A 19,411-nucleotide genomic window follows, 5' to 3' on the forward strand; every position below is an offset into this window, starting at 1 on the left:
TCATTACGGTGATATATTAAATCCATGCCATTTATCTCGAACTCTTCTCGAGTGAGCTGCAACCATAACACATATCTTTATATTTTCAATACAACCAACGCATGGTCCAGATATCCTGACTTTGTGCCATCACAATTGCCAATTGAGTTGGAATAAACTAGTTTTGTGTGCGTGCACACTCACCCTTTTTTGTCTATCTAAACTTTACTTCGGAAAATCTTAAGTACTCAATAAAACACAAACGCAGTGCAGCTGTCAACAGGAATACAACTAGCTTAAACATGGAAATAATAAAGGTACATAATTTGGTCCTTTATATTTCTAATAATCAACTTTTATTTAAAAAAAGGGATGTTCAAGATTAATGTCTAGCAATAATTATATAATATTCTAGTAAAACGAACACCAGTTAACATTCAGATAAAAAAGCCATTTGCTGTATAAAAGCTTGTATGGAAGAATACAAAATTGAAATTAGTGATTACTCTGACCAAGATTATAATTATTATTGAAAAAAACATTTTAGCATTCGGTTCAAATACAGAAATAAAGTATACAGTATATGCATATCTTGTTGAGTTCATTAAACCTAAAATAAAGTTTATGTACAGTGTTTTGACATTTTTCACTTGATTCTTATCTTGAAATGTTTGAGAATGTCCATTATAGGAGTTGCTATACAACCTCCTTGTGGATGGTCAGCGATTGCCATTCCTATACAACCCTGAACCGGATTAAGCACATATATACACGTTCCTGAATCACCTGGCTGAAACGGTATATTTGATATGTAAAGCTGATTGTAAACTCTGCGTGATGTTCTTTTTACAGCCATATTTTGGCCGGTCTTCTTCAGGATTGCTTGCTGCATATGGACATCTCCTATTATTGCTGAAAATCTACTCTGTGTATTACAGAATATAATTTCATGAATAAAGCTGTCAATATCAACACCACCGGTACATTGAATTGTTGGATAAATACTTTTTATTACGTCAATAACGATTGCTTTGATTTCAGGTGATATATTAGGATCACAGTTCTGTTCAATATTCATTTTGATTGCATGTTCGTCTGGAGGAACTATTAAAGGAGTTAGTTGAAGAGACTGGATAACAATTTTTACATTTGTTTTAATTTCGTCGAGAACGGCCTTACTGTATGTGTCCTCGATGGATTCCAAATCAATATTTTTGTCTTTATTTTCATGAACCTGTGTTCTGCTGCTTTCCTGAAATCCCGAAATAGCGCCTACGCAGAAAGTATGTAATATTGGTTTTGGTGTGGAAAAGCATAGAGATCTGTAGTCAACACAGCTATCATTTAGATACTCTGACTTCATGGCTGTAAAATAATATGTATATATAGTACGAACATGACAACTTTGTAGAATATTTCCAAAGGCTGTATGTATATACCTTAATGGCAACATGACGATCACTATTATTTTGAGCAAGAATTGCTTAATTTATGTTTTACTTTCAAGTTGCTTAAAAATTGGGTTTCATTTTGTATGCCTGCTGTTTGTTTATGCTCTCTTTTGTTTCAGATTTGTTTGGGTCCTTTTTAAACTTCGGAGGTTGATATTATTAGCCTTTTAACTTCGTATTTCCAACATTTGAATACCTTTATGTAAATTTACGATGAAACGATCTCTTTCCAAATCATACCAACTATTACAGCAATAACTAGAATGTCAAAAGTTAACAAAAAAACTTTTAGCTTTCCAATAATTGCTTCCAAAGTTTTTTCGTTACAGGCTAACTTTTTGCCTTTCCAATATACAGTTTTTAATACCAGTAACAATCAATCCAAACATGGCGAACACCCGTTTTGAAGTTACAAGCGAACCTGATTGAACCATTTCAGATTAAAAACTTGCCGCTTGCATCAAAAATGATACCACAGATTTATTTTATGATTTGGTGCATCCAATTTTCTACTTTTTGTGTTTGACTAATTTGCATGTCGATGGGTACAAAATACGAGACACTATATAATAAGAATATAATGTGGTATGATTGCCAATGAGAAAATATCTATATAGAGAGATACAAGTTCAGAAAAATCTGTATACTGGTAACATACAAGGAAAATGATAAGATATTTACCATTCCGGAGCACCTAAGATCACCCCCGGTTTTTGGTGGGGTTCGTGTTGCTCAGTCTTTAGTTTTCCATGTTGTGTTTTGGATACTGTTATTTGTCTTTTTGTTATTTAAATATTTTGAAATGGAGTTATCAGATTTTCGACTTATGCATTTGAATGTCCCTATTGTAACTTTCGCCTCTCTTTAAACACAACAATTAAAAATAATTCCTTTTATCTTTATCTTGACAATTTAAAAAGAAAATTTGAAAATCGGCCTTTTTGAAGCGTACTGTTCTAAAAACCTGAAAATTTTAAAACGAACGATAGAATCAATTAAACAACTAAGAAAATTATACATATGTCAGCAACTTAAGTTTTCCGATTACTTAACATTGCTTACCTATATCTCTAAAGGATAACTTTCGTTCATCTATATCAACATAATCAGAATTTTCAATACTGTCTGTTTGTATTTCAACCAAAGCTGCGTCAATGCTTGTTTCTTTCTCATTATCAACTTCGAATGCTATGTCCCTAATTTTACCGCATATAAGTGGGTGTTCGTTCTTCCTATATAGTTTCACTGGTAGCGTCTTTTCGTCATCAAGTGAAAGATTGTCCGATGCAAGTTCATCTGCGCTCAAGAATACATGAAGGCATGTCAGAAATGCTTTATCTCCCCGCACCTGAACGAAACCCCCAAGGGTACCCCTTTTATACTCATCTGTTCCGACCTGATTACCAATCTTCAGTTGTGATAAAAAATGAGGACTTCCTTCCAAGACATCTGTTATCAACCCATTGAACGAGCTCGGAAAATGATTTTCGCCTATAGGTATTAATCCTTTTCTCTTACAGTAAAGTTGAAAACATGATTGTTCAATGACCTTGTGTTTCTCTTTTAGAAATCCAGTTGACTTAAATGACGACTTGCAAATCAATGTTAAATTGTTGTGTTCCATAAAAAGGTGTTTTGCATCCACACCTGATATTGATTTTTTATTTGAAAACTGAATTTTACCACTTGAATTTTGTAAATGTTTGTGTACTTGACTACATTCTTTATTAATGACTCTGTCATCAAAGATATAATTAATGTCTGTTTTCCAAAAGGTGTCTGGTAAATCTGGTCTTAATTTGTTCATCTCAATATTTATTACAATTTTGTCGGAACAACATATTTGTTGTTTTCTGTGACAATTGCACATAAATGCCGGCCAGATATCAGTTACATTTTCTCGAATTGATTTATCGAGGCTTAGAAATAACTTCTTTGCAATAAACCAAGCTATTACTTTTGATGTATCTTTGTCTTGGTTGATCAATGACGAGGACAAACCTTCCAACACATAATGATGACATTCTTTCCATTGATCATAGGTCATATCAGTCATGATGGTCAGTAACAATAGACATAAATTGGAGTCTTTGTTTTCAATTACAGGCAAAAAAATATTTTTCCAAAACGTAGATGAAAGAGTTTTTCTCTCAACATGATATGATGTGAACACAAGTTTAGAAAAATCTAATATTTGGTTCCCACTCAAATCGATTTCTAAAGGAATACCTAGAATTAAGTACATAAACGGATTACTGAAAAATTAAACCATCACAAAACAATAAATTAAGCTTAGTCGCTTTTCTAAACAAAAGACTTATCTATTCTACAGCCACATAAAACAGCTCTAGAAATGAACAGGACTTTCAAAATTATTAACATTTTGATACGTTTTCTTATTAAAAAATTAACACCGTTCTAGATGGGACTGTTTAGCATTTGTTCAATATATCATACACATATACGAAAAAAGGTATTCAAAATGTCTAATTGAATAAATGTATGGAAGAAAACTTATAATTCATTTTACAAATCATACCAACCTGAACTTTTTATTCTGGTATGCAGTCTTCTGTCGACGTCACAGTTAACAAAGTAATCATTACATCTAATGATTAAGTTCTTCAAACCTATAAGAAATGATAATATGAAAACAAAGAACTAAATTTCTAAAAGAAAAACCGGGTTTAACATAGTTTTTCTTTTCATCACAAATTTGATATGACATGCTCTGTTTCCAGCCAGATTACAACATATGAGTATTAATATAAGAGTAATGATAACCCTTTTAGCCTTAATTCTCAAATCAATAGACCCTTCCAATAGCAGTCAACACAATTCTAACAACCATTTAAACGATTTGTATATCTAATTTAGTTGTTTATCAATTTAGCTTTTTACAGTTTTTCTCAATCTGTGTATTTTTCTCGAGGATAATACTCATCATATTAAAAAGTAAAAAAACAAAAATACCGATCTCCAAGGAAAATTCAAAATGAAAAGTCCTTTATCAAATGTCAAAATCAAAACCTCAAACACATCAAACCAATGAAAAACAACTGTCATATCCCTAACTTGGTACATGCATTTCCTAATGTAGAAAATGGTGGACTTAACCTGGTTTTATAGCTAGCTTAACATCTTAATTGTATGACAGTCGCATATTTCAATACAAACGTTAATTAAGGTCTGACATTTTTTTAATAGTCAGAAGACCTTTACACTTTTCCTACATATATCTACTGTTTTGGAGATATAAGAATACTGCATTGTTTCCCTATGTTTTAGTTTTGTCATGTATTGGTTAATAAACAGATAATATTATATGACTTTTCTTATTTCACACTGAATTAATATAATTCCAAAAGCTCGCTTATCAAGACATTAATAACCCTAAGTTGTTTCAATACTAGCAACTACTTGCGTTTGAAATGGTCTATTGTTGCTTTATTCAGAAAGTGTATTCTTTTGTCAACTATGCCATCCATGTACCAATTTTTGACGTATTCTACATTAAAACGAGAAAGAGTAAATATTATAAAAAAAGTTTTTGTTAAAAATACAAATATATGAGGTGTTTCAACGGTAAACGTCAATATCTAAACATTATTATTCCAACAAAAGAATATAATATAACAAATAAGATGATGTTGTATGATTGCAATTAAGACAACTATCCACCAAATTTTCAAAAGAAGTTGACGTTAAGCAATTATGGGCAACCGTACGGCCTTCAACAATGAGAAAACCCCATACTGTATAGTCAGCTATAAAAGGCACTGACATGACAAATATGAAACAATTTGATTGAGAAAACAAACGGCATAATTCATAACAAAACAATTTACGAAAAACAAATATGACAGACATGTACCAACGACAACCACTGAACAACAGACTCCTCACTATCTTGGGACAGGCTCATATAGAATGTAGCGGGATAAACATTTCTGAAGGCGCTAACCCTACCCTCACCTTGGACAATTACGACTAATATTTGATTATTAAATATATCCTTCAAACAGACACACTAAAACATAAAAAAATCAACCTGCAAATCAATTGGAATATGAAATTAAACATCTAGTTTTATGTATATCAAAATATATTTTTTTATATGCAAATGATGAACACTCGTGTAAAGGGAACACATAAAGAATCATATGATAATCAACAGATATAAGATAACGAAATATTTAATCTTGTTTGGAATTAAAAGTTATGAATAGGTTTGGCGTGCATGACTTCTTATTTTAAAGTTCTGTATAGTTCTTATTGAAAGATTCGCAAAATATTATTTTGATTTATTTTGAAACAACGTTGGAAAATTTTGCACTAATTGAACAACACATTATAAACCTATATAGGGTTATTTCCTTTCAGGACGATAGGTCTTTCTTTTGAATAAATAACCCGGAAGATACCACGTTTCAATGAAATGTGCTTAAATTACCTGCGTAGGGTCATCATTTAACCTGATTAAAACGCAAACTGCAGAGTACAAAAACATTTGATTCTTGTTTGTTGCTAGTTGGGGTTTTACTGTACAGTTTTCTATCTTTTTTGTCTTCAAACGTTTTAAGCAGAAACAATCCTTTCTTCCGTTTATAAGGCTGAAATCTGTGATAACGCTGATATTTTGAAAATTGTGCATCTTTATTTAGAACTATTTCAAAAGTATTGTTCTTAATTCTGATATTATTCAAAACACGTGAGGTAGTAATAACGAGGATCGTATTTTATGATAGGTTAAATGGATGTAAAACGTGTTAGAATAAAAAACTATGACTTTCACTGATAAACTTCTCAGTGGTAAATTGTCATTATTATATTGTTTAACTAATTATTATTTCAATTATTTCTCCGTCAATGTAATTTCTTTCACTTTCAATTTGGATAGGATTAACTCTGACGAAACTGAAGGCGTCATCCTAATATACGTATGAATACCTGGAAGAAGTTTAGGCCAGTAGAGGTAATTTTCATCCACAAGAGTATTTGCTGATAAGGCTGCTAATAATATCATTATTGTTTGACGTAAATTTTACATTTAGGTTCTGCAAAAGGAAATCACGAATTCACCAACATGCCAACTGACTCTATTTTTTGAAAATGACATCTGTAACAAACATAAACTTTTAGCTACCTCTTTACAAGCAGAACCAAATACAATGAAAGTTCCAACTATGTACTGGCTTCCGAAGCTGCAAAAAATACCTTACAAATAAAGATTTATTTCGTCTTCAAGCCATTGTTCAACTTCTAAACTGTCTATTCTACTTACTACTACACTTGGTACAATCAAAAACCGAGTAATAAATTGTTCAAACAAGGCCTTTGAAAATAGTGGAATTAATTACTTTTGGAGTGTCAAAAATTCGATGGAAGTACTTGATAAATTGCATGCTTATATTGGTGATTTCGAATCTGTTCAAAGTTTTGATTTTTCTACTCTATATACCAATTTACCCCAATAGGCATAATCTTATTAAGAAAAAAATCACTCACCTAATTATATGGGCATTTTAAAAGTCAGAATGCGAATATATGTGTTCTAACTCTTTTAGGTCATTTTTTAGTAACAACAGACACAAGAATTATGTCAATTAGACCTGCTTTGATACGATAACTGCCCTTAAATTTTTACTAGATAACATTTTTGTTCCCTATGGAGATTCGATATATCGTCAAGTTATCGGAATTATTCCAATGGTGACTTACTGTGCACCACTTATTGCGGACATGTTTCTGTATTGTTATGAGTTACAATTTATGACTTAAATCAGCAAAGATCCATCGAAACAACATCTGATACAAAACTTTAATAACACTTTTAGATATTTGGATGATATATTGGCTCTCAATAATGACGACTTCAGTATGTACACTAAAGAGATTTATCCTGCTGAACTGACTTTAAATAAAGCTAATACTAACAATGAACACTGCCCTTTCCTGGATCTTGATATCTATATCTTTAACAGGAAGCTTAATACCAAAATTTATGATAAAAGAGATGATTTTTCATTTCCTATTGTTAATTATCAATTTTTTTATGGTGACGTTCCCTTGTCACCATCTTATGGTGTTTCTATATCTGAACTTGTTCGATTCGCTTGTGTATGTAACAACGTATTTGCTTTTAACGTAAGAAACCTCTGTATTACTGAAAAATTACACCAGGGTTTTCGATATCACAAACTAGTCAAAACATTTACTAAATTTTATCTTCGGTACACGGACATCATTCCTAAATATAAATCAACATGCAGACATCTTATACGTTCAGGTATTTCACATCCAATCTTTTATGGTAATATTCTATACAAAGCACAGAAATGTAAACGTTCACCTTAAAAGCTAACCAAACCTTTAAACAGACTTATTCAGAAGGGATATAGTTACGATACTGTTGTCAGGTCATTAAAGATGGTATATTGTGGTATTTATAATTATTCACTCATAAGGTCTTTGCATAGGAAATAAACACATTTATTCTAAAACCAGTTGTTGGCATGATACGGGTTATGTTCTTCTCATATATTTTATGATGGTATGAATCCTAACGGGAGGGATTGTACTTGATTTTCATATGATGAAGACATAATCTTTTAATCAGTTTAATTGAGGTCTGGAGCTGGCATGCCAGTAACTGCTTGTAGTCCTTTGTTAATTTATGTATCATTGTCATTTTGCTTAGTTTCTTTTGTTATCTATTCTGACATCAGACTCGGACTACTTTTAAACTGAGTTTTACTGTGTGTATTGATGTGTGTTTGTTTATTTTACTTTAGCTAGAGGTATAGGGGGAGGGTTGAGATCTCACAAAACATGTTAAACCCCGCCGCATGTTTGCGCCTGTCCCAAGTCAGGAGCCTCTGGCCTTTTTTAGTCTTGCATGTTTTTTTAATTTTAGTTCATTTATATGTTTTGGAGTTAAGTATGACGTCCATTTTCATTGAACTGTACACATGTTGGTTTAGGGGCCAGCTGAAGCCCGCTTCCGGGTGCGGGATTTTCTCGCTTTGTTGAAGACCCATTGGTGGCCTTCTGTTGTTTTCTGCTCTATGGTCGGGTTGTTGTCTCTTCGACACATTCCCAATTTCCATTCTCAATTTTATAATTAGTGCGTTCTGCAACATAATTAGTTTTTGGATGGTAGCCAATAGTTAAGAAGTATTTGACATGTTTGACATTTGGTATTTAAGACCATGTAACACATGTGTAAGCATATGCTGAAATGACGCAGGTGTTGAGGCTTTTACGAATGCAAGGTCCCTTGCACTAATATACTACCCTAGGTATTAAAAAAGCAGATTTATCAGCAGTAAAAAGGTAAATGCCGCACTGCTAATAGCCCGAAAAAAAAGGTCAAGCGTACTAAACACTTGAGCCTTGCTTTCGCCAATAGAATCAAAGACATCATCAGGACGAGGCAAAGGAAGTGAGTCAGACATGCATGATTCAGTGATTGAAAATCACAACAAAACTTGCCATATTTTCTTCGACAAATGCCTGTACCAAGTCAGAAATATGATATTTTTATTCACTCGTTCCGTTGGTTGATGACGTTTGATTTTGTCAGTTTTTATAGACTTCCCCTTTTTGAATTTACCTTGGAGCTCGGTGATTTGGTTATACTTTTGTTCTGATAGACTGGGCATTTCCTGTGTCTATAAAAGCTACTACAGAATTATCAGGCAAAACCCTTTTCTTAGTAGGTTTGCAAAAGAGACTAATTTCAATTGACCAGTGAAATCCAACATTTTGCACCAGCTATCGACTGCTGAGGCAAACTTGACAGAAGCTACAGAATTGAAATCTCACCTTGAACACTTGAGGCTCTAATGATATTGCACTTAAGAAAAGGGTGAAATAGTGACAGACGAGAGAGTCCTCGATTAGCCTGAATTCATTTCAATTGCTGTATACATTTTGTTCAATTTTCAGGAATAAATCAGATATCCTCATCAAAATGAAGATGAAATATGTTACCTTTCAGAAATTCATGCTCTAATATCGTTCGTTGTTGTATATTAGTTAGGTTATAAAATTTATGTTTGCATGTAACATTTCCTAGTAGGGCTTGTAGGGTTACAACTCCTAATATTTTATGTACCTCACCACCAACACCATCAGCTTCCGTGAAATATGATATATATTTTTTGAAATTTTCTATGCCCAAATCATTTAGCAAGTTAACAAAACTGCAGCTGACTGAAGCATCATTGTCCACTAAACAGCTGACCACATTGTCATTTACACTTGCTAGAATGGATTACATTGATATGAACTGACTGCAATATTTTTGCAGTTCTATTTCTTTTTGAGATCTGTGCGTTTGAAAGTTGAAAAAAATGTTTTCTGATTTTGCAGAACTTACCACACCCTCTGCAGCTGTCACCCTGACTGCGTTCACTCCTTTCGTACTGCATTTGTCTTCCCTGAACTGGTATCTTGGCCTGCATGGACATAACATCCTGCCTATCAACATTTTTAATAGATTCTTCTAAAGAAGAACATAATGCAGTTATGTCATTGGAATTTATATTTGAACTATCATTGTTATGACTGTGTGTACATGAATTGATTATGTGAACAATAATTATGTTGTGTTTGTTTTTCAATAGACTTACAATTAATAACATTAAATAAGCACTTAAAGGATGAACAAAAAAAAGATAATGGATGCCGGATTACAGACGTATGTGTACTAAGTAATTCCTGCATAATGAATAATAATGGTTTGACGATAAGAATTATAATAATTAAAACATATATATCATGTATATATATAAAAGGTTGTAAAAGGATTCTTATCCAAAGTGAAAGTGAATAAAATTACATTGACGGACAAATATTGCAAATCGAATGATAATAAGTTAAGAAAAAAATTGTATCGCCAGATATAAAAGAGAATTCTTCTGAAAAGTTGGTTGAACATTGTTGAAAAAAATAACAAGCTTTAGCGCGAAAAAATATTATGAAACAAGAGAAAAAACATAGCACCCCGGTTTATAAAGCTTATATAATAAATACCTTACACACCATGTTATACGACAAGATAAACCTTAAAATTAATATGCATTATCTATAACGATTTTCAAACCACTGCTGGTGGACTGCTAGTCGCCGAGGAATTCATCAGCCCTGGAGTAAGTGGTTCAGTACTGACATGATTTATAACCTTATAATTTCAAAAGCCGTATTGATAAATGACTGACTGATGATAACCTCGGGACTAACCAACAGCAGCGGTTTCGACGAAGTGCTAGAAAATAAAAAAAAGTTTTATAAATTAGGTGCGTTCGTAGCGAAACCAGTCCAGTAAGCATCATAAGGGCATTGCATGAAATACCTAATTAACTGATAACCTAAGGCTACAGTTTATTTTAGAAATCATAAGACCGCAAACGTGTCAGAGAGCATCCTTTTCTAAAAATGTATCAGTTAGGTCACTTACGCTTTTTGTTATAGTTATGTGGAAACAGTAAAGCTAAAACACCATCCTGCTTTGATTTGATTAATATTGCTTTAAAAAGTTCTGAATCAAGATTTTGTCTGCGTGATATGATAAATAACAGTTCACGGTTTGCCTCTGCCATGTACGATTTCGACAATTGTCTTAACCTTTGAATGTCATCCACAGTTATGCTTCCAGCTTGGTAGAGACAGTCTAACACTGGATTAATTTCTAAAGATGACACAAGCATTTGGAAATGTTCTCGTATTCTTTGTTGTAATGGTTTAGAGTTTTCTGTTTGCGACGTTACGTTAAGATGATTAGCTACATTTGAGTCGCCGTCTACATTGCTAGAGTGCTTAGTAAGTAATGTTTTGATCTCTTTGATATCAGACCTTAAAATTTGCATTTCAGACGATTGCATAGTTGATTCAATACCTATATTAGGCCTATTTATATTTTCCTCTATCAAAACCAGTCTTGTAGATAGTATTTCAATTTTATCATGTAGGGAGTAATTGTCTGCTCCTAGTTCAGTTTTTGTAAATTTGGATTCACTAGTGTACTTAGTAGTTGGTTCGTTCTCTGTATCGGTAGTAGCACCTTCGATATTTCTGGATTCAAAAACTGGATTATAATCATCACTATATATCGATATTTCTTCAGCATCGTGTCTTATTTCGTCTAGTTCTCGTTTACTATTCATATATATAGAGTCAGGTACATCTGATTGGTTGATCGAAGTTGGTTGTTCGGCACCATCCGATTTTGGCAAAACAATATCTTCATTTTTATGCCTATCTTTACGTGCACAGCGTAGTTGGATCCTGCCTAATTCAAAAACACAATAAAGTTGTTCAATTCCTGCCTCTTTAGTAATTGTACCTTTTTCATAACTGATTTTTACTGTCCCGGCAGTTGTAAGTTCAAAACGAATTTCTTTTTTACTTTTTGCCGGAATTTCGTCGAAATGAGTAACAGGAAGTGACGTAATATCACAATATTTATCTGCGCTTAACATAAACTCCGCTGGGTTGGATTTCGATATTGCTAATTTTAAGCTACAATTTTTCGATGGTGCTCCGACTTTATTAATATCGTCGGCTTGAAAAGATAAAATATCCCCACGTTTTATAGGATTCATAACAAAGCAAACCGCACATGGATATGGGTAGTTTAAATTTGCACATTCATCTTTCGTTGAAACATTTTCTCCTTTATTGGGCGAGAATTTATAGCCTTTAGAACCTGAAAAAAATAGAAATAGGCACATTACAATTAGTGCAAATTTTAAACAAGTAGAATCATGCACACTTTAAAACAATAGCAAGAACCGCATTTGTATGGCAATAGTATGAAGTAGACTAGAAATTCATTTTTTTGAATTCCAAATTTCTTGATATAGAAGAAACAAAAACGTCTGGAACAGTTGACTCATGGTAGTGCGTTAAATAAATGACCTTTTAATAAGATATCGGGTCCGTGTCGTGTGATTTCTCGATCACATAATTATTTGGATTTACATGTTAGGCTGATTAAGGAGGAACATCCGTGTTGTGCATTTGCTTTTTCTCCGTTCGTTCCTTTTTGTTTTAATTCTTTGTTTTATTTTTGTTATGCTATTTGTTATTGTACTTGTTTTTGTTTGGGCTGATTTAAATTTATTTTTGTTGATGTTCTTGTTGTAATATATATAGATTCTACCACTGCATCGAGTGTGATACGATATTTATCCACTCGAGACAGTTAAATTTTCAAATTTAAAACGCGAGGCTCGCCGAGCGTTTTAAATATTTAAAATTTAACTGCCGAGAGTGGATAAATATCGTATTACACGAGATTTGGTGGTGGAATCTGTTTCTCTAATGATTTTCAAACAATATGCAGGCAAACTTATTCCTTCTTTTTGAATGATCTGCAAAAAGATGTGTTCTTTCTATGTGACGTCATCAGGCATGGTCGCCTTTTTTCATGCCGTCACAATAGGAAATTCAGAGGAAAGCAAGAAAATTCGACGTCATAATCGGATTTTAACCAATGAAGAACTGAGATCAAACGAACCACACGTTGATTAAATTTTTTTTATACAATGGGTGCAGAAAGGGATAAATTGACGAAGAATTAGAGAAACAACGTTACATGCGATGTTGTGTAAAAATGTACTCCATTCATTGTAAGACATCGACTATTTTCATGCTCAGTGGCTATATTAATACAAATCCAAAGTATATACTAACAAGAAGTGACTGTCAATAATCTGCATATCAAATATATTATGATAGTTCAACTGAAAAAAATAAAGATCCGAACAATATATAAAATAATTCCTAAATAAAGAATCTGAAAAGTAAGTTCAGTGGGTATAATAAAATTCTAAAAGTATAGTCAAACCCGACATATATTAAAATCGCTTACACGGTACAAAAATAAAAATAAAAAGAAGCGTTTTTCTGGATTAATCTTCATCAGGAACGCTCAAAGCCGAATATTTGAAAGCCAATGATGTATAAGAACCGAAATAGTTAAAGAGCTATATGACCGAAAAGGACATAAAATAACCAAATCCATTAAAGGTCAAATTTTCATGAAGGAGTTGAAACCTTAGTTTCTTATAATTTCAAAATTTATTTACGGACAATTTTAGAAAGATTTGTTATAACCGAAGTACTGACTACTGAGCTGATGATAGATACCATCGGGAACTGTTAGTCCACCAGCAGAGGTATCGACCCAGTGCTGTATAAAAATTTAAAAAAAAAAACAACACATTACAAATTTCATGCGTCCGAAGCGCTTTTTTGGATTAACCTAAATACAACTCATCATAATAAAGTTTAATATAAAAATCTCATAATCCTTTTAGAATACACCAGCTGAACGATTTTCACGAAATTTATTGACGGACGGACAGAAAAGGTGAATACGTAAGTGGGTATAATGTTTAATAAATAGAATACAATTTACAATACAAATATTGTGTAACGGAAAATTTCAAAATTTATTCACTTTTTCAGACTGATTAGAATACAGATTTGCTAATATGGATCTGACAACTTGCTGTTCTTCTTTCTGTTTTATGATACCTTTCGGGATCCTCTGGTATTGTCTAATGATACACACCTTTGGTCTTTAGTTTTTTATGTTGTGTTTTGTGTACTATTGTTTGTCTGTTGGTCTTTTTTCTTTTTTAGCCATGGCGTTGTCAGTTTATTTTCGACTTATGAGTTTGAATGTCCCTTTGGTATCTTTCGCCCCTCTTCTTCTTCAAAATTTGTGGGCAAGAATTCTATTGATTGATGTATTAATTACCAGAAAAGAAAGTAGAACAGAGAGTTTTCAGATCCTTGTATTTAAAGTAAAGCTTGGGCACAGGATCTGTATTTCAATCAGATTGCAACTTTTCTAGACTTGGGACAATTTAGAGATTGACACATTGTATGACATGTTTATTGTGTTGAAGACACTACTTTGATTTGAAGATGTCTTTTGCTTTTCTATGTTGTGTAGCTGTCTCATTACAGTATAATCCTTATGTCTTTCTAATACTATATAATACGTTTGTAATCTAACCTATTTTGACTTTAAGATCCCCAAATAAAATATTGACAGTAACCCAGACGCTCTGTTCTTTATCAACTTTGGACCTTGACTTTCTGTCTTCAGCTTCTGTAATTATTCTATCTCCTTCTTTGGATCTTTTAATTTTGGTTGTGCCTATTTGCTTGTAGATTCTAGCCGTCTGTATAACAGTAAGTTCTTTTATATATCCAACGTTACTCACATTTGTTATTGTTATAGGATCTATGGAGATTATCCCAACCTCAGCATGACCTTTTCCACTGAATGTTAAAATAATCTCTTCGTCAAAAGAAATAGATCTGTCAATAAAGAAACGACCTCCTGAATCATTGTTAGTCCAGGTAGCGGTACTGCCATCGATACAAATGTTCCTGCCGCATGTAGGTGAAAATAAACACTCGCTGTCCTATAAGAAAAATATTGCAAATATAATGACTAAGAAAATATAAAATAAGGAGATGTGGTATGATTGCCGATGAGACAACTATCCACCAAAGTTCAAATAAAGTGGATGTAAGCAATTATAGGCAACTGTTCGGCCGTCAACAATGAGAAAAGCCTATACCGTATAGTCGGCTATAAAAGGCCCCTACATGAAAAATATGAAACAATTCAATCGAGAAAACTAACGGCCTAATTTAAAACAATTTACAAAAAACAAATATCACAGACGTGAACCAACGACAACCACTGAACTGCAGGCTCCTGACTTGGGACAGGCACATAAAGAACGTGGTGGAGTTAAACATGTTTGTGAGAGCTCAACCCTTCCCTAACCTGGGACAGTGGTGTAACAGTACAACATAGGAACAAAATATAAAAATCAGTTGAAAAGGGCTTAACTCATCAGATCGATACAAAGAAAAACATCAAACAAAAACACAGAAAGAACGTGGCAGGGTATATATCCATCCCTCATCCCTAACGACAAAAAATACACTAAGTACATATCTGAGAGTATTCGCAGTTACTGACATCAATGGATGTGTACTGATTGATATTTTAGTCTGAGATACATGAAATTTGATGTGTACTGATTGATATTTTAGTCTTAGATATATGATTTTTTTTATTAGTTGTTATTGGCTTTGAACACATCCAATGACAAAGACGTCATTAACAGTCAGAGGAAAACGTGACCTTGTGCAATGCCAAAAATATAGGTATCGACAGATGTAGAACCGTGAAGTTACATATGTGTTATATTTAGTATTGTTTTAATTTACTGATAACAAAGTTTATATTTATATAGATTTAATTACAGTGTTGAATAGGTAACCTATTAGAATAAGTTTTTTTAAAGGATAGATAAGCTTACCCTGATCGTATCTAAATTTCCGGGCTCGGTTCACAACATCACCGTTAAATTTAGGATGTGCTATTCCGTTTGAAATAAGTTTTTTACAGGTACAGCCAAACTTGCAAACCAAATCTGTGTATCTATTGAAGAATTTAGTAAAGGTTTTAAGTGATTTGTGGTAACGAAATCCCTGACTTAATAATTTACCAGTAATACATAGATTACGCTCATTTAAATAAAAAACTTCACTACAGACACGGGCATAGCGAACGAGTTGGAATATATAAACAACGTAAGATGGTGCCAGCGGAACATCACCGTCCAAAAAAGGAAAATTAACAATGGGGAAAGAAAAATCCTCCGTTTTGTTAAAAAACGTCAAAACTTTTATTTATTCTTTTGTTTCAATGACCACTCTTGCATTTACATTGACTGATAGTTGTTTTCTAAACGTCCACTGGCAAATATTTCACGCATATTCTGGTCGACATTAAACTCACAATAAATGTAAAAGGTAACTGGAGAGAATGGGGAAGAGAACTCTGTTATGTTTCTCAGGGGGAATTTTTTTTTACAGGACTGACTTTAATGATATATCGGAATGACCAAACATAGATTGCAAATTCTACAGTATCTAGTTCCTATATAACATTAAACACTAAAAGACAACAACTGACAGAGTTTCTTAATATCTATCGGGGACCAAGGAGATCAGAATATAGCTAGAAAAAATCTTTGCAAGGAAAAATAAAACACAGTGAGCCAATGCTCCGTGTTGAAGGCCGTACCTTGACCTATAATGGTTTACTTTTATAAGTTGTTACTTAGATGGAGAGTTGTCTCATTGGCACTCATACCACATCTTCCTATATCTACAGACACATTTCAAAATGTAAAAACAATTATTGGTAATTATTATGTTATCAAAGTTATCTTGAAACCATATTATTTTCGTTTTCAAACTAAGGAGACACAATACTTGCCTAATCTTGAATTGTACTTTTGCCCTGCGAAATTTCTTTAATATTTTTTAGTTGAGCAAAAAAATAGAGACCTGTCAGTTATATGGATGTTTTCGTTTGAGTTTTGCTCATTGTTGAAAGTCGTACGGTGACCCATACTTCAATAAATCCTCGTCATTTGGTCCCTGTTGGATAGCTATCTCACTGGCAACCAGACCACATCTCATTATATTATATGGGAGAAATAACACTGAATAAGGGAGATAGTTTTTCCTTTTCTCTAATGAAAAAGACAGGATACGGCGAGTTTTTAATGACACAAAATAATCCCTATATGAACTGAGCAAAACAAAGCAAACAGTGTTTTCATATTTAGGTTAACTGCAAAATCAAGACGGTCCCTATTACCGGTTCAAACGGACTTCTTTGCTGGCTTTCGATAACGTTACATCTGTTCAATGAAGTACATAATTATTTGCGGAGTAATATCAATAAAATGCAGAATATAACATACAAATACCAGCATACTTAGTTTTCGCTAGACCTTCACTCTGTGTAGCCGTAAAGAACGAGTAAGCAAAGTCTTATCTGGTTGGAGTCAAAATATTGTGCTATAGGATGACATGTCTTCCTGTGGACTGTTACAAGTGTAAACTAGCACGTTAAAACTCCGGCCTAGCATGTCAATTTAGCACAAAGCATTTTAGTCCTGAATATGCATGTAATAGTAGCCACTGGACGTCACACAGACATTCATCATTCTTGTCATATTATATATATATACATGTATGTTATTCAGTGTAGTCATATAATATATATTTATTATTCATTACTTACCTATTTTGTCATTGCCAAATGTCCCCAAGGTTTCCCAGGTTAAAAAATATGTCAAAGTTTAACGATCTGAGGAATACAACTCTAAAACTCTTTTAAGGGGTTTGTACCGAAGGAATGGAATACTTTAGATGTATTTGGCAAAACCTTTCGGATTTTTGGGTCCTAATGCTCTTCAATTACGTACTTTATTTGGCCTTTTTAGCTCTTTTATTCGAGCGTCACTGATAAGTCTTGTAAACGAAACGGGCGTCTGGCGTCTAAAGTTTATTTAGCTGTGCGGATGTATGAATACACAGCCACGTCCGGTGAAATGTGGACTTTAAATTAGATGCATCGTACAGGAAGAGTGCAACGATCTCTGTACCCTTGCAATAAATCTCTGAATGGTCTGTAGGTGACCTGTTGAAAAGCAAAGTTTCTGCCGATATCAAGCACGACGTCATTCTCTAATAGCAGTTATGAATATACATGAAATATTTGTCCCTGGGCGTTAAGCAAACATAATTTAATCAATCATTGTAACATGTACATACTGGACAATGATGGATAGTTTTCTAACGTCCAGTGGAAAATATTAAACAATTACATGCATATTCAGGATGTATGTAAAATTTGTGATACCTTGTAACGGAAAGCATCTGGATATTTTAAATTATAATTCATATTATCATAGAAGTATGTCCCTCAATAAATATTATCAAAATGCGGAATCTCTTACAGTGTTTAACCGAGAATCACGTGACGGTGATTCCAGAATCGTCAGCTTTCTGGTGTACATATTAAAAAAAAATTGTGTTAATAATTATTGACAACACGCTTTACTATACAACTCATTTAAACTGGTCATTTCATGATCATTTGTAAGATTTAAAATGAATGATAAGCGAGGAGTAACTTGTAACCCCGCTGCCTACCTCTATAACAAACAAGTTCAAAGTGACATACTAGTACCCACTCTTTTTTTCATCCAAAACCTCGTATGTGTTAAAATATCTTTATGTTGAAGGTAAAAGTAATTCTACAAACAATAAAATACCTATAGAAGGGAAGCCTATGTGTTAAGCTTAAACATAAATCAAGATTTTTGAAAGGGTTTTATAGGAAATGAATCGGCTGATTTGCATATTTCCTATAAACAATTTCGCTTCTTAGTCTATAAACGTGGTTGGGGTGATTTACGTCGACAAAGCGTTAATCCACCTTATTTTATTGTGGTTTCTTGGTGTCTTCAGAGGGTTATTATTTGGTGATCTGTTAAAATAAGCCACAATATTGTCAGAACCCTCTAATACACACATTTGGTTATGGTACTATAAATTAATGTAAAGATTGGTCTTTATCCTACTTCTGAGGGAAAAACGATCGTGTACATACCCGACAAAAGACTCTTTGTAAAGCCACTTTATTGTTAAAAGGAAAAATTCAGAATCATTGTAAAACACTTACAAGTTTATTTGCATCTCTAAGTCCATCGGCCATACTGTTTGGGTTTCCTCAATAAGTTAGCTTCATCATGTGAGTCACGTCTTTAAGTGTATCAGTTCGCCGACACAGGTGAGTTATAGTTTAGAAATACATAACTACCTTATACTCAGGAATGTGTGCAAGTTAATTCTTGTATAAGTTATTGAATTTAAAAAACTAAATATAGAATGGTTCAGCTAGACTGCTCCTCTACTGTTTATTTCACTATTTAACAATGACAATTTAAAAGAGATTGATTTAATGATTGTCACTAGCTAAACGTTCAGTGGCAAATATTTCATGCATATTCAGGACAATATACAATTAAACTATAGGTTGAACTGCCGGATGAAGGGCAGGAAATTTCGACTGCATC

General features: G+C 33.1%; 2 protein-coding genes across 2 annotated transcripts; both read right to left on the reverse strand.

The window, feature by feature from the left end:
* Window positions 1-312: 312 nt before the first annotated feature.
* On the reverse strand, window positions 313-4,065 carry LOC127721578 (uncharacterized). Its single transcript, XM_052228351.1, has 3 exons — window positions 3,974-4,065; window positions 2,493-3,659; window positions 313-1,344 (listed from the first exon to the last, which is right to left on the reverse strand). Exons 2-3 carry the CDS (start codon window positions 3,484-3,486, stop codon window positions 626-628), a joined length of 1,713 nt encoding a protein of 570 aa, XP_052084311.1. The 5' UTR covers window positions 3,487-3,659; window positions 3,974-4,065; the 3' UTR covers window positions 313-625.
* A 781-nt stretch (window positions 4,066-4,846) lies between these two features.
* LOC127722358 (uncharacterized) lies at window positions 4,847-19,164 on the reverse strand. Its single transcript, XM_052229243.1, has 5 exons — window positions 19,018-19,164; window positions 14,464-14,878; window positions 10,894-12,141; window positions 9,814-9,939; window positions 4,847-4,938 (listed from the first exon to the last, which is right to left on the reverse strand). Exons 1-5 carry the CDS (start codon window positions 19,048-19,050, stop codon window positions 4,847-4,849), a joined length of 1,914 nt encoding a protein of 637 aa, XP_052085203.1. The 5' UTR covers window positions 19,051-19,164.
* Window positions 19,165-19,411: the final 247 nt, after the last annotated feature.

The sequence above is a fragment of the Mytilus californianus genome, unplaced genomic scaffold, assembly GCF_021869535.1.
Source record: "Mytilus californianus isolate M0D057914Y unplaced genomic scaffold, xbMytCali1.0.p SCAF_12, whole genome shotgun sequence".
Classification (NCBI taxonomy): Eukaryota; Metazoa; Mollusca; class Bivalvia; order Mytilida; family Mytilidae; genus Mytilus; species Mytilus californianus.